General features: G+C 32.7%; 2 protein-coding genes across 4 annotated transcripts in view; both read right to left on the bottom strand.

Moving 5' to 3' along the window:
- The window catches only part of LOC106473750 (centromere protein V-like), a 15,843-nt gene extending 9,795 nt beyond the window's left edge, over positions 1–6,048 (bottom strand). The window contains exons 1-3 of one of the 2 annotated variants that reach the window (XM_022402149.1): positions 5,864–6,048; positions 3,555–3,739; positions 3,117–3,270 (exon numbers count right to left, since the gene is read on the bottom strand). In XM_022402149.1, coding sequence (XP_022257857.1) covers positions 3,155–3,270; positions 3,555–3,739; positions 5,864–6,018 — 456 coding nt within the window. In that variant the 5' untranslated portion in view covers positions 6,019–6,048 and the 3' untranslated portion in view covers positions 3,117–3,154. Of the gene's footprint in view, positions 1–2,984; positions 3,271–3,554; positions 3,740–5,863 lie in introns of those variants that run through there. The other variant, XM_013934429.2, reaches the window with a different exon arrangement.
- Positions 6,049–12,208: 6,160 nt separating this feature from the next.
- The window catches only part of LOC106473751 (B9 domain-containing protein 1-like), a 14,627-nt gene continuing 12,625 nt past the window's right edge, over positions 12,209–14,210 (bottom strand). For both annotated transcript variants that reach the window (XM_013934430.2, XM_022402147.1), the window contains exon 7: positions 12,209–13,004. In XM_013934430.2, coding sequence (XP_013789884.1) covers positions 12,877–13,004 — 128 coding nt within the window. In that variant the 3' untranslated portion in view covers positions 12,209–12,876. The remainder of the gene's footprint in view (positions 13,005–14,210) is intronic.

Genomic DNA, 14,210 nt, shown 5'->3' with positions numbered 1-14,210 from the left:
ATGAACATTCACTCTTCACTAGAATAAAGTAGTATCATTACATGAACATTCACTCTTCACTAGAATAAAGTAGTATCATTACATGAACATTCACTCTTCACTAGAATATAGTATAATTACATGAACATTCACTCTTAACTAGAATAAAGTAGTATCATTACATGACTAGAATAAAGTAGTATAAATACATGAACATTTGCTCTTAACTAGAATAAAGTAGTATCATTACATGAACATTTGCTCTTAACTACAATAAAGTAGTATCATTACATGAACATTCACTCTTCACTAGTACAAATTAGTATTGTTACCTAAGCATTTAAGTTAGTAGTGATTATTTACTAACTGGCTCGAAAGGTGGTAGCAACATTCTTATTCACTAGTTGTTATATAAATATATAAAAAATCTGTATATAAAAAGCAAACCTTTTAATTGTAGCTTCAAATGGGTTGGATAACTAACACACATTACCATACAGTAGACTAAAAAATTATGCAAAACTGCTTATGAATCTCGTTCAATAATTTTTACATATACTACAAATACTTATTAAACCAATAATATTCATATTTCTTTTTCATACAAAATGTAGTAAAAAGAACAAAAACTATACTACATATTGCAGATGAAAGTTAACATTATACTTACCTGAAAATGTATTTCCAATAGATACTCGCCTCTCACACAGAAAGCTATCTTTCCCCATGAATCTGCCTTAGATATGTGCAAGCCACTAGTCTTTAGGCAACTCACCTGAATTCACAAGATTTCTCGTGATTTGTGCTCCTCCATAATGATGTCATTATGCAACAATAGCCCTCCGCCAATTGGAGGGCAAAACAACCTCCCTGTGTACTAGCTCCCTCTATCCTTTTGCATTCGTGATCTTCATTCTTGATGAGGTGCACTGTAAATGGGTGGGAAGTATCTATCGGAAATATATTTTCAAGCAAGGAAAATGAGTGGTGACCAAGTAACAATTAAAAGAGGAAGGATCAATGACTAGCCACCAATCCCTGGTCTTCTTGGGGACGACAAGGAGGTTAGAGTAAAACCTCGACAAAGGATGGTGCACCCTCTCTATTGGCCTGTTTGTGTAAGAGATCTAACACTGCATCTTCCAAACACTGAAGATAACTGGAATGCAAGGGAGGAGTGAAGTGAACCGGGTGTGGGCTGAGAGATAGGGGGAGAGGACCAGAATGACCCACCTGTCTGTGAATAGGTGTTCCCAAAGATGTGACGAGTGCCTAAAATGTTTTACAAGTTGTTTTTATTTGCTAAACAGTTTGGCTTTTTGCTTCAACAGGATCATGAGCGATATTTCATTACATAAATTGTATCCTGATGAAGATGTAAAGCTGAAATATTAAACAAATAAAAACTTGTAAGATTCTTTGGAGTTCAATCATTTTATTTGTTTGTTATTATGTGTACTATGCTCCACTTAGTATTATGTGAATTAAAAAATGTTTAACTTCTCCACAAATTATAAAGTATTCCCATTTAACCAAGTATGCATTCACACATGCTCTATTTAAGGTATCAATGAAATGCTACTGCATCAAATAACTTGTAGCAAAATGCTACCAGACATGTTATTTTCGCATACAAATTTCTACCCTTCACTAGTATAATGTAGTTTTACTAAATAAACTTGTGCTATTCACTACTATAATGTAGTCTTACTAAATAAACTTGTGCTATTCACTACTATGATGTAGTTTTACTAAATAAACTTGTGCTATTCACTACTATAATGTAATCTTACTAAATAAACTTGTGCTATTCACTACTATAATGTAGTCTTACTATATAAACTTGTGCTATTCACTACTATAATGTAGTCTTACTAAATAAACTTGTGCTATTCATTACTATGATGTAGTCTTACTAAATAAACTTGTGCTACTCACTACTATGATGTAGTCTTACTAAATAAACTTGTGCTATTCACTATGATGTAGTCTTACTAAATAAACTTGTGCAACTCACTACTATAATGTTGTATTACTAAATAAACTTGTGCTATTCACTAGTTCAATGTAGTTTTATTATATAAGCTTGTGCTCTTCACTAGTATAACAGTTCTACTAAATAAACTTGTGCTATTCACTTGTATAATGTTTTATTATCTAAACTCATACTCTTCACTAGTATAACAGTTCTACTAAATAAACTTGTGCTATTCACTTGTATAATGTTTTATTATCTAAACTCATACTCTTCACTAGTATAATGTAGTTTCACCAAATAAACTTGTGCTCTTCCCTAGTATAATGTAGTAGTTGTATTAGGTAAACTTGTATTCCTCATTAAAATAAGGTAGTAGTTGTATTAGATAAACTTGTATTCTTCACTAGAAGGTAGTAGTTGTATTAGATAAACTTGTATTCTTCACTAGAGGGTAGTAGTTGTATTAGATAAACTTGTATTCTTCACTAGAAGGTAGTAGTTGTATTAGATAAACTTGTATTCTTCACTAGAAGGTAGTAGTTGTATTAGGTAAACTTGTATTCTTCTCTAGAAGTAGTTGTATTAGGTAAACTTGTATTCTTCACTAGTATAAGGTAGTAGTTGTATTAGATAAACTTGTATTCTTCACTAGAAGGTAGTAGTTGTATTCTTCACTAGTATAAGGTAGTAGTTGTATTAGATAAACTTGTATTCTTCACTAGAAGGTAGTAGTTTTATTAGGTAAACTTGTATTCTTCACTAGTATAAGGTATTAGTTGTATTAGATAAACTTGTATTCTTCACTAGAAGGTAGTAGTTTTATTAGGTAAACTTGTATTCTTCACTAGTATAAGGTATTAGTTGTATTAGATAAACTTGTATTCTTCACTAGCATAAGGTAGTTTACAGAACTGACCTTACTAAGAAGACTTTTGTATTGTTATAAATGTGAAAACTGATACAGAGATCACTCAAGACATTTGTTTAATCATAAAATTAATATATATTTGTCAATGCATTGATTGAAATTTGAATATAATATTTTCACTAAAAAACAGTTTAATATTCCATAAATGTATGTTGAACAAATACTGTAAAATAGAGACAAAAAAAATAAATATATATATATATATATATAAATTCATCTGAAAATATTTACCGTTTACTAGGTAAGTTCTAAACATTTTATTGGTTAATTTATGATAGTTCTAGAGCTCCCCCAATATCCATAGAAAGTTCCCAATTCTGGCCATCAAAATTCCGCTCCTCAATTGATCTTACTGTTCCAGATTCCAGACAGTTGTGGTTAACACCTGAATTAATGAATTATAATATCCATTATTGCAATATAAACATAAAATGTCACAATTAAAGAAAAGTGGTGATTAATTTTAGGAACCTCTACTTTTGAAAACTGGTTAAATTGCTGTAAACCACAAAGCTGCACAATAAGCTATCTGTACTATGCTCCAAATTTTAATGTTACAAGCCCTCAAACCTGCCACTAGTGGGCACTTAGTTTCATATTTACAACATTGACATTTTAAGCATATAAAAAAACTAACTGGACATAAAGTATAGCCACGTGTGAACATACCAATTCCCTGTTGATTTGAGCGAGGTTTGTAAAAACTTTGAACACCACAAGTCTTACAAAAGTAATGCTTGGCCATATGGGTATTAAATGTGTACAAAGTTAGATTATCTTCTCCTTGCAAAAGTCGAAAATCTTCATCCCTTACAACAAAGTGAGAATTCTTCTTCATTGTGCAAATGCTACAGCTGAAAACAAAATTTCCTTGTACAAACCAACTAACAATAAATTTTAAAATGGTTATCATAAAAACTTAGCAGTGCACATATAACAGGTGAAAAAAATCTAAAATATCTGTCTGTGATTTCTATTTGTAATATAAAGAATCACTTCATTTCTATGTGGTTTTTCTCTAGCTTGCCTCATTATGCATGCACGTGGATAAGTAATAATACTCAGGTGCACACCCTCAGGGTCCACTTAGTATGGGCACAAAATTTCAGATTTATAGGCTCTTTCATGTTGGAGATATGACACACCTTCCCTATTATTATTATTACAGATTTCTTATTAACTTCCACAGACATGTTACAGTGCTACTAAGGAAGAAAAATATAGTCTGTTTCTATAGACAGACATAGCAACAAGCACCACTGTTTCGGCTTACATACAGAAATAATTCTTAAAAATAACAGGATAAATTACTAGGAGTATTTAATTTAATTTACACTCATTTTTTTATAACAAACTATCCAGCAAAAGACTCCAACAATTAAAAAATTATGAAACAATATATTCACCCAAAACTCAACAGTCAAGTAGCAACAGACATTCTCAGAATAAACACTTCAATTTTCAACTAGTGTAAATAAATATTTGATTAGGACATTATACTCTTAAATCATAATGATAACATACCTTTCATAGGAGCTCAGTAATGAAAATACAGGGCTAAACATTCTCTCTCAGATGAACAATTTGATTTATTCTACCAAACCTTTTCTTCAAGACATTGGCTGTTCTACATTAGATACTGGTTACAAAAATTTGAAACTAAATTACATCTAAGAAATTGAAATTATGACAGGGAACGAACAAGATAGCCACTTTTATAACTTCAATTGACTTCAAGTCAGGGTGAAATTCTCAAAAAAAAAAAAGTAGAGGTACTCAGCTGGGTGAAGTGAACCCATTTTGGAAAAAAAAATAATCTATGTGTAAACATAAAAAATGATAAATCAGCTCAAATACGACCAGTATTACTACCGCCTTAAAAAATAACTTCCGGTACTCATCCCTGCTTCAAGTGAAAGGGTCAGTGCTCAATCCAGTTCAGTATAGTTCATGAGAAGAAGAGTTCATGATTGTGTGTGGGCTGGGATACTGCCAGGTTGCTCAGGTCTAGACAGGAGAACAATTAGGGTCCTCAGCCAAAGCCTTTGGCTAAAAAGCCTAACCCGCAAGGCAGCGGGATGAGACTGAGTTGGTCTGACCTCTATCCATTGACCTGCCGGGTATGAGTGTCTCTACTGGTATTCGCGGGAACACCATCCCGTATAGCTCGATGGGTCAGAGAGGTACGCAAACCGCCGCACCATGCTAAGGTCCAGTCTCAAGCGACAGAATAGAGATCAGTGATGATGCCCCCACCCCTCTAATGGTGGCTTTCTCTAATGCTTTTGTGCACACAATAGGCATTAATCAATCTCAGTGCAGTTTGTTACCCTCAAATTTGTTTTATAATAGTTTGAGGATATCCCCCAATAGATGCTTGACTGTGCAAAGAAACACAACTGTCAAATACTTATAAAAATATTAGCTTATGTTTTGGGGTAAAAACATTAAATATCTGGTAGTGGTACAACATAACAGTAACACAGGAATTTCTCCTGTCTTTCCAAATATTTATCATAAAACTAGGAAAAATAGAAAAGTACTAGACTTCATTATCTGAAATATCTGCAGAAGCGAAATACAAATATTCACACTGAATGTGGATATTCGATTGTAACGAGGAGTGTAAACTTGTCAGCGATACAATATTCATTTCCCATACATGATGCCTAATAAAAATGCCTCATAATCTTATGAAAACAGTGGAATAACTACTCAAACTAAACTAAAAAAAACGTTTAAGTAGTTATTTTACAGTAAAACATAAGCAGTTTTAAGCCGTAACTTGTGTAGCATTACTATTAGTAATACTAATTTAGTAATTAGTAATGCTATCCAAGTTACTTTACGTCATTAGAATAACGTAAGAAACAATAGGTGAATAATAATATTAACAAACTACATAAACACGATACTACTTATTCGAAACTAAGGCGCTCTCGCACTTTGTGTAAGCAAATCTTCCCACAGTAACTTACTTGCAGTTGTAAATAATTAAATCTGGTTGTGCAAACACTTCAAACCGAACAGCACCGCAGTGACAGCCACCAGTATGTTTAACTTTACCGCTCTGATTCTCAATCTTATCCGACATCTTGCTCACTGACGCTAGATGTCGGATAAGGAACAACATAACACGTACGTTATTACAAAAACTTTATTATATATAGTTTAAGAACTGTTCATATTATGTAATGAAATGAAACAAAATCAAAATGTTTAACTTTAAAACATAACATACACCCACACACATAAAAAACAGTTTCCTATCCACAAGGATAACATTTAGTTTCAAAAGCAAATAATGCCGCTCCTGTACTTTTTCTTTAGGGGTGATTACATTAAGTACATGTATTTGTAAAATATACTTGAATTGTAAATAAAGTAGTTTATAGTATTAATTTTTTGTGTTTAAAATTCTGTATTTGAAAACAATAAAATCAATCTATGTTTAAAATTATGACTTAAAAATAAACATAAATAATATGATGTGGAAATGTTAAATAAAATGTGAATAATACGTCAGTTTTTTTATGGCTCAAATATTCCAACTGCTTATATAAACTGAAATGATAATGGTTGTAATTATAAACAAATTAAATACCCGAAATGCTGCCTACATGTGAGTGTATAACTCAAGGGTCGTACATTTATTAGGATATATTTAACGTTCTAGCACAAACATTTTTACCACTACGCCACTGAAAATAAGACACTTCTTTTATAATACCTACACAAGAATGAAAAAATCCTGTTTTTACCTTAAAGCCATATATATGTGGTTAAGATATATCTATGTGGTCTTCCAATGAGTCAGTGGTAGGTTTGCAAACTCACAACGCTAAAATCCAGGGTTCTGATGAACCCAATTGCAAATATCACATTGTGTAACTTTGCAATAAGAAAATAATCACCACTTTACAAACTATGTGATAAACTATGTAACATTTTATATGGTTTTAAATTTTGGTTTTTACAAGAACACTTAAATGGAAATATCTGATAAAAGAAGGTTCTTGTAAAGTAGGATATTTTTCCATAATACACTTGTGTTTGTTAACAGGTAATTATTTGCATCCTTTTCCTGAGTATTATGTAAATTTATTCCTAAACGTAGGTTGTGTTTCTCTAACATACATGTGTTGAAAACAAATTCAAACAATGCATAAAAGTATTATATGAACTATATGTATAGTTTATGAAAAATATTTTCTACCCAGTTGGGCCTAAACTATATTTACTCTGTGAAATATAACCTTGACCACAAATATAATAAGTTGGTTTATTATAGAAAAAGATACCTTTGGATTTCTTTGATTTATTTTTTGAGTTAAGATAGTGTTACGATAGCGGAAGTCATGCGACCCTGGAAGCATGCATGCCGGAGTTTCTCGAAGGATCACGAATTTGCTTACCAGCTCGAGTGTAATCTAGATGCCCTCTTTTTTAGTATATATAAGCCTGGCAAAGAAAGCCAGCGGCCATCATACATATATATATACGGAAATATATAAATGTACTTTTTTTAAATCAATTAATTATTATTATTACTTCTTCTTACCCATACGGCTCATTATTCCGCTGACCATTAATTGAAATTTAACCTTATGCCACGAGCAGGGTGAGGAGGATTGTTTAATCTTCGAGCACCCTTGATTAGTAATTATTTCCTAGGAGATAATTATGTTTAAATCAAAATAACTGCCAAGAACAGAACAGAACCAGCGGCAGATAGATAGATAATTGAGTCACGGTAAGTCGATTCTGTTTCTGTGTTGCAGTCGCATAGAGCGAAGTTATCCAGCTTGTGAATCGCTGTGATTATGGCGCGTGTTTATAAAAGTCGTTAGGTTTAAAGATACGAGGAACGTATTGACTGTGGAAATTCTGTGTATTACAAAGTTTGTATCGAAAAATAATAAACTAATTTCAATCAAGAAAGTACTTGTATCGCTGAAGTTTCTCGGAAAGAATTTCTACGGGAAATTAACAAACAGACACGTATGTAACAATAGTGTTGGAACTTGTAAGCTATATTTTCAATGTTTTAATTTGGATGTTGTCTAGAGGGAGCATGAAAACATGATTAAGGAAATCCTATAATATTCTGGAATGATCAGGAGACTTTACGAGGTATCTAGGAGTCAAGGCTACATTATGAATATGAAAATCTATGAAGCATCGAGTCAGGTGGTTTCTATTGGTAGAGAACAAGTCATTCAATGAAATATTTAGTTTCAGTTTTGTTGGATTCGTATTAGTTATCGCCAGTGCTATAAGTGGGGGGGAGTTGGATGGTTTGTGAAATTTTTTAACCTGAGTACTCTATTTATTATTATAAAAGTATCTAAAATGTAAAAAATTATAAATTTATTAGGTTAGATTATGCAACATAATGCAAATAATAATAATACTCTTCACAAGGTGTACTCGCGAGCAACTCGTGCGTTACGTAATTCGATACCGTAACCTGAGCTGCACGTTCGCTGAGTGATTGTGAAGCAGAATATTCAGTTATACACGGTTCAATGGGCAATAAAATTAAGTATTAACATAAGTATACTGTTACGAGTTTAGTATGGAAACTTTAATGGTTACTTTGCAGTCACGAACAAATCGACCGACCCCTAGCAACAGGGTTCTTTTGCTCCATTTGTATACTACTTTGTCTCATTCCTGCCTAGCTCTTACATATTGTAAGATGAAAAAAATGGTTTGGTTTGAATTTTGCGCAAAGTTACATAAGGACTATCTGCACTAGCAATCCTAATTTAGCAGTGACAAGAGAAAGCAACTAGTCAATACTACCCACCACATGTTCAGTAACGGAGATTGGAAACTGCGACCTTCAGATTGCGACACAAGTGCCTTAACCACCAGGCTGGAGGAAAAAAATATTGTTTCTCTCTCCAGTCCCTTGCTGCTGTAAATATTTATTGCAACGTCTATTGAACCATTCCCTTCTGATTTCGAGTCTTCCTGAAAAGAAGTAGGGTGGTATCTCGCCCACTTCAAGCACTGGTTACCATGCACGTACACTTAGTTAGTCAATCGATTAGCCATAAAATTATATAAGCTACGAATAAATTTTTTGTACGTTTGTCAAAGTATTATTAGTTTTAGCAAGATGTTTTCGTTAAAACGTCTCTCATCCAATACCCTACAGTCGTCTCTTGTTGTGGAACTCTGCTCAGTACCTCAGAAAGTAAGGGTCGCTAAGCATTTTCTGTCCCATTAATATTACAATCAACAAACCACCCTAGCTTCAGGTAATCGAATGATGTCAACATGATTCTATATTTATCTAGAATTTGTATTTCTTCACCATGTTACAGTTTGACGTTTTGTCTATTGCAAAATTCAATTTGTATACAAGCTCCTAGCGTACTCTGTATAATTTTACACAATGAAACTTCTTATTTTTATTTTTTAAATCATGTGTCATAATCATAAAATCTGAATCAAACTTTGCTATCATTAAAACACTTGAAAAACTTAATTTCTAATACATTTCCTTTGTCACCTTGCACGTGTATGAAAGTCAGTAGTATTCACCAGCTATTTTTAACTAGTTTATTGTTAGGAATTGGAGAATAGTTTCCGCTGGATTTGATGCAAGCCTACTTGGTTTTAGTTCTAGGAAACCACAGTATTTATGTAATATTTGAACTTATTAATTTTACTATCATACTTTGATTTTAAAAAACCCCACAACATGTGTTAGACTGCACAATAACTCATCAAAATGATAAAAATGTTTTGTCTTTTCAGTTGTGCTACAAAAACAATATTAAGAAAATTGGGATTGGTCTGCTATACATGTTTTGGTTCACACATATTTCAAGCTTACAATTAGTAGTAGTAGTAGTAAGGAAATAAAAGAAAAAGCATTACTAATCTGATATAAATCAATAATATCCCATGATACACTTCTTTAAACCAATAATATCCCATGATACACACCATAGACAACAAGACACACAAATCGTAAAGGTAAAGAAGTCTTGCTCGTGATGTCACAAACATTTAAATTTCACTTAACACTGCCATATTGGACATCAAACATTCCCTTCATATCAGTACAAGCATTGGTAATACTTTACATTCTGACAATGGCATAAACATCACCTTTGGCAAAATATACGATTATTTTGTTTATCAATATGTCTTTTTTTATGCATAAAGATGAGATTATTTTCAGCATCAGGGAATATGCTATTAGAAGATAAATTTGTCGTTTTTCACCTAAGATGGTTTGTTTGTTTTGAATTTCGCAAAAGGCTACAGGAGGGCTATCTACCCTAGCCGTTTCTAATATAGCAGTGTGAGACTAGAGGGGAGGCAGCTAGTTATCACCACCCACCACCAACTCTTGGGCTACTCTTTTACCAACAAATAGTGGGATTGACCGTCACATTATAATGCCCCCATGGCTGAAAGGGCGAGCATGTTTAGTGTGATGGGGATACCTAAGACAGAAGCAAGCACTTAACATCCAATATGGCAGAGTAAACTATAACTACACGACTTTCTGACATCATAGGATTTTACAAGAAACCATATATAGTGGTAAATATCTTTACTTGAAATTAAATCACCCAATCAGTGTAAAAATGGGTAACATAGATTGTCTAGTCTCAAGAATGAACAAGATTCATAATACCAAAGATGCTAAGAAGAAAAAAAAGAATTTATCACAACAACCCCCATAGATAATGGATACCCAGAACACTTGATAAAAAAGATAAATACAAATGAATAAAATACTACATCAATCTAGCACACTGATCCTAACAAGATTGATGCCCAGACAAATGAATAACATACAACTTTAACCTAGCTTAGAGATCCAAGTGTGGGAGATGCCCAGACAAATGAATAATCCCACACTTGGATCTCTTAGCTAGGTTGACGTTGTATGTTATTCATTTGTATGGGCATCAATCCTGTAAGGATCACTGTGCTAGGTTGATGTAGTATTGATGCCCAGACAATGAATAACATACAACGTCAACCTAGCACAGTGATCCTAACAGGGCAGAATCTGAAACAAATGAATGTTGCTGCATCAATCTAGCAGAGTGATCCTAACATGGGAGAATCCCAGACAAATGAGTAACAAACAACTTCAACCTAGCTTAGAGATCCAAGTGTGGGAGATGCCCAGACAATGAATAATATACTATATCACCCTAGCTTAAAGATGCAAATGTGGGAGATGCCCAGACAATGAATAATATACTATATCAACCTAGCTTAGAGATCCAAATGTGGGAGATGCCCAGACAAATGAATAATATACTATATCAACCTAGCTTAAAGATGCAAATGTGGGAGATGCCCAGACAATGAATAATATACTATATCACCTAGCTTAGAGATCCAAATGTGGGAGATGCCCAGACAAATGAATAAAATACTATATCACCCTAGCTTAAAGATGCAAATGTGAGAGATGCCCAGACAAATGAATAAAATACTATATCACCCTAGCTTAAAGATGCAAATGTGAGAGATGCCCAGACAAATGAATAACATACTACATCAACCTAGCTTAGAGATCCAAGTGTGAGAGATGCCCAGACAAATGAATAATATACTACATCAACCTAGCTTAGAGATCCAAGTGTGAGAGATGCCCAGACAAATGAATAAAATACTACATCAACCTAGCTTAGAAATCCAAATGTAGGAGATGCCCAGACAATGAATAACATACTAGTATCTCTATCATGGAGACCAAAGCTCAAATCCCTGCCATTACCACCACAGAAACAGCCCTTCTTAAGACTTCCCTGAAAATGATAGCTGATTAGCAGTTGAAATATAGGATAAAAACTGGTTAATAATTAGTATCTAGTAAAAAATTGCTAGTAACTAATTAATAACTAGATTTTGTTAATTCATGCACATTGTACATTTAATAGTGTTCAATGAAAAATTATTCAAATTACACAATAAAATTTTTAATCAGACAATTTTAATTGCTTTTTATCTCACAATACTGATCCCTACAAGTTTGCTTTCAGTTCATATCTGATTCCAAGAATTTTATCATAAGTACTTATCCGATCCCCACAACTTTATCATAAGTGCTTATTCAATCCCAAAAACTTATTATAAGTGTTATCCAATGCCCACAACTTTATCAAAGTATTTATCTGATCCCCCACAACTTTATCATAAGTAAATACTTCTATCGGATGTTTGTCTCATAACAAAAAAAACAACAAAAGATGTGTCGGTGCAAGAAAGTTCTTATTACTCTTGTAAAACTACAGACTTATCATTTAATCAACTTTCTGTATCTTTTTATCAGATTATTATGTTTCTATTTTTTAAACATTACGTACAATTGAGATAAACTGATGTTTCAAATTATTGTAAATAACACATTAACTCAAATCTGCATAATCCAAGGATATCAATTTTTGGTTTGAAGTTATTTGTACAAGAGTTGAAGTTGCAACATAACAATTTTTGATTGAATCAGACACCTGAGAAAAGAAATTCGTTCTGTGAGTTGTGCTTAACGTACACAGTTCTAAGTTTATGTGTTAGTGTTGATTATTCAACAAATTCCAATTCATGAAACACAGTAATTCAAGCTTTCTTAAAATAGAAAACTTATTTTTCCCTTTTTTTTTTCTCAGGTGTGCTTGTTGACATTTCCCAGTAAAGCAGGATGCATTAAGTATCATCACTATCTAGGAATTCAGTTAAAGGTTTTATGAACCTTGAAATGTACAAATACATTTCCACAGAGTTCTATCTGTCTCTGTAGTTATATTGTAATGTCCATTTTTGTCTTTATTCTGATTAACCCAAACACTCTGAAACCAGGTTTATAAAAAATTATGTGATCATGAAGAAAACATTCTATTTCTTACAGTGAAATACAACATGGATGGTTAGCTTCAATGTTGATGATAATTTTCTTTAGTAAAAGTCTTTTTGCAATAAACAGTAGTTTTGTGTCTATCACAAAACATTAACTATTGGTCCAGCCACTTCCAGCCACTTGTTTTGGTGATCCCACATTGTAGCCCAGTTTCTTCATATCTTTCGTTATTATATTGAAGGTCACATTGACATAACCTTGTGATCGAACTCGAGTAACTAGAAGAAAAACACCAAGTTGTTGACTACTTGTAATTAAAAACTACTTATAGTCTATTCTTAAGATAAAAACAGATATGATTAATAGATTTTTTAAACTTTCAGAAAATACTATGATAATGAACATTTTAATTACTATGTCAAGAAGAGACTGAAAAACAAATCTACAGCTAATACTCAACCTGAACACATCTTTACATGTGTTAGAGAATACTGTTACCTACTCTCCCCAATTTTCAGTGGTAAACTTCCTCCATAATAGCAAACAATGTCAAAATGTAGTTATGATACATGCCATTCCACCCTAACTTTATATCAGCTGTAGTTGTCACATGGTTTGCCAATTAAGAAAAGCTTGAATACTCTACTTCTGTATTATACAGACACAACTTGTTCTAATCTGCACGTGTATATTTGTTCTTAGATTCAAATCACACCATTAATATGCCAATAATCATCAGGTTATAGCTATATTTAGCACATTTTAATTTGGTAATAGCTTATAGATAAGTGTTTATCACCATTAACTACAATTAAAACTAAAACTATGCATAATTTCAAAAGAAGATATTTTCATATTTATAACCTACCACTTCCTTCGTCCTTAAAAATAGCTAATTACCATATACTTTAAGTAAAAACCCGTTGTTGACTTTACTTCTAACTTTCATCCACATCAAGATATATTTGTTTTAACATTGATACAGTATTTCTTCAATCTCATCTGTAAGCTATTTGTTCTATAATAAATGTTAAAAAAATATTCAACACAAATCCTCCTTCAAAAACTTAAGACCAAATTTTACCTTTTAATTCACTTGTAGAAACAAATCCATCATCCCTTACACATAGAAACAAACCCATCATCACTTACACGTAGAATCAAACCCATCATCTCTTACATGTAAAAACAAACCCATCATCCATTACATGTAGAAACCCATCATCCATTACATGTAGAAACAAACCCATCATCTCTTACATGTAGAAACAAACCCATCATCTCTTACCCGTAGAAACAAACCCATCATCTCTTACAAATAGAAACAAACCCATCATCTCTTACACACAGAAACAAACCCATCATCTCTTACACGTAGAAACAAACCCATCATCCCTTACACACAGAAACAAACCCATCATCCCTTACACACAGAAACAAACCCATCATCTCTTACACGTAGAAACAAACCCATCATCTCTTAC

Source organism: Limulus polyphemus, unplaced genomic scaffold (assembly GCF_000517525.1).
Source record: "Limulus polyphemus unplaced genomic scaffold, Limulus_polyphemus-2.1.2 Scaffold6477, whole genome shotgun sequence".
Lineage (NCBI taxonomy): Eukaryota > Metazoa > Arthropoda > Merostomata > Xiphosura > Limulidae > Limulus > Limulus polyphemus.
This window is presented reverse-complemented; position numbering and strand designations above follow the sequence as displayed.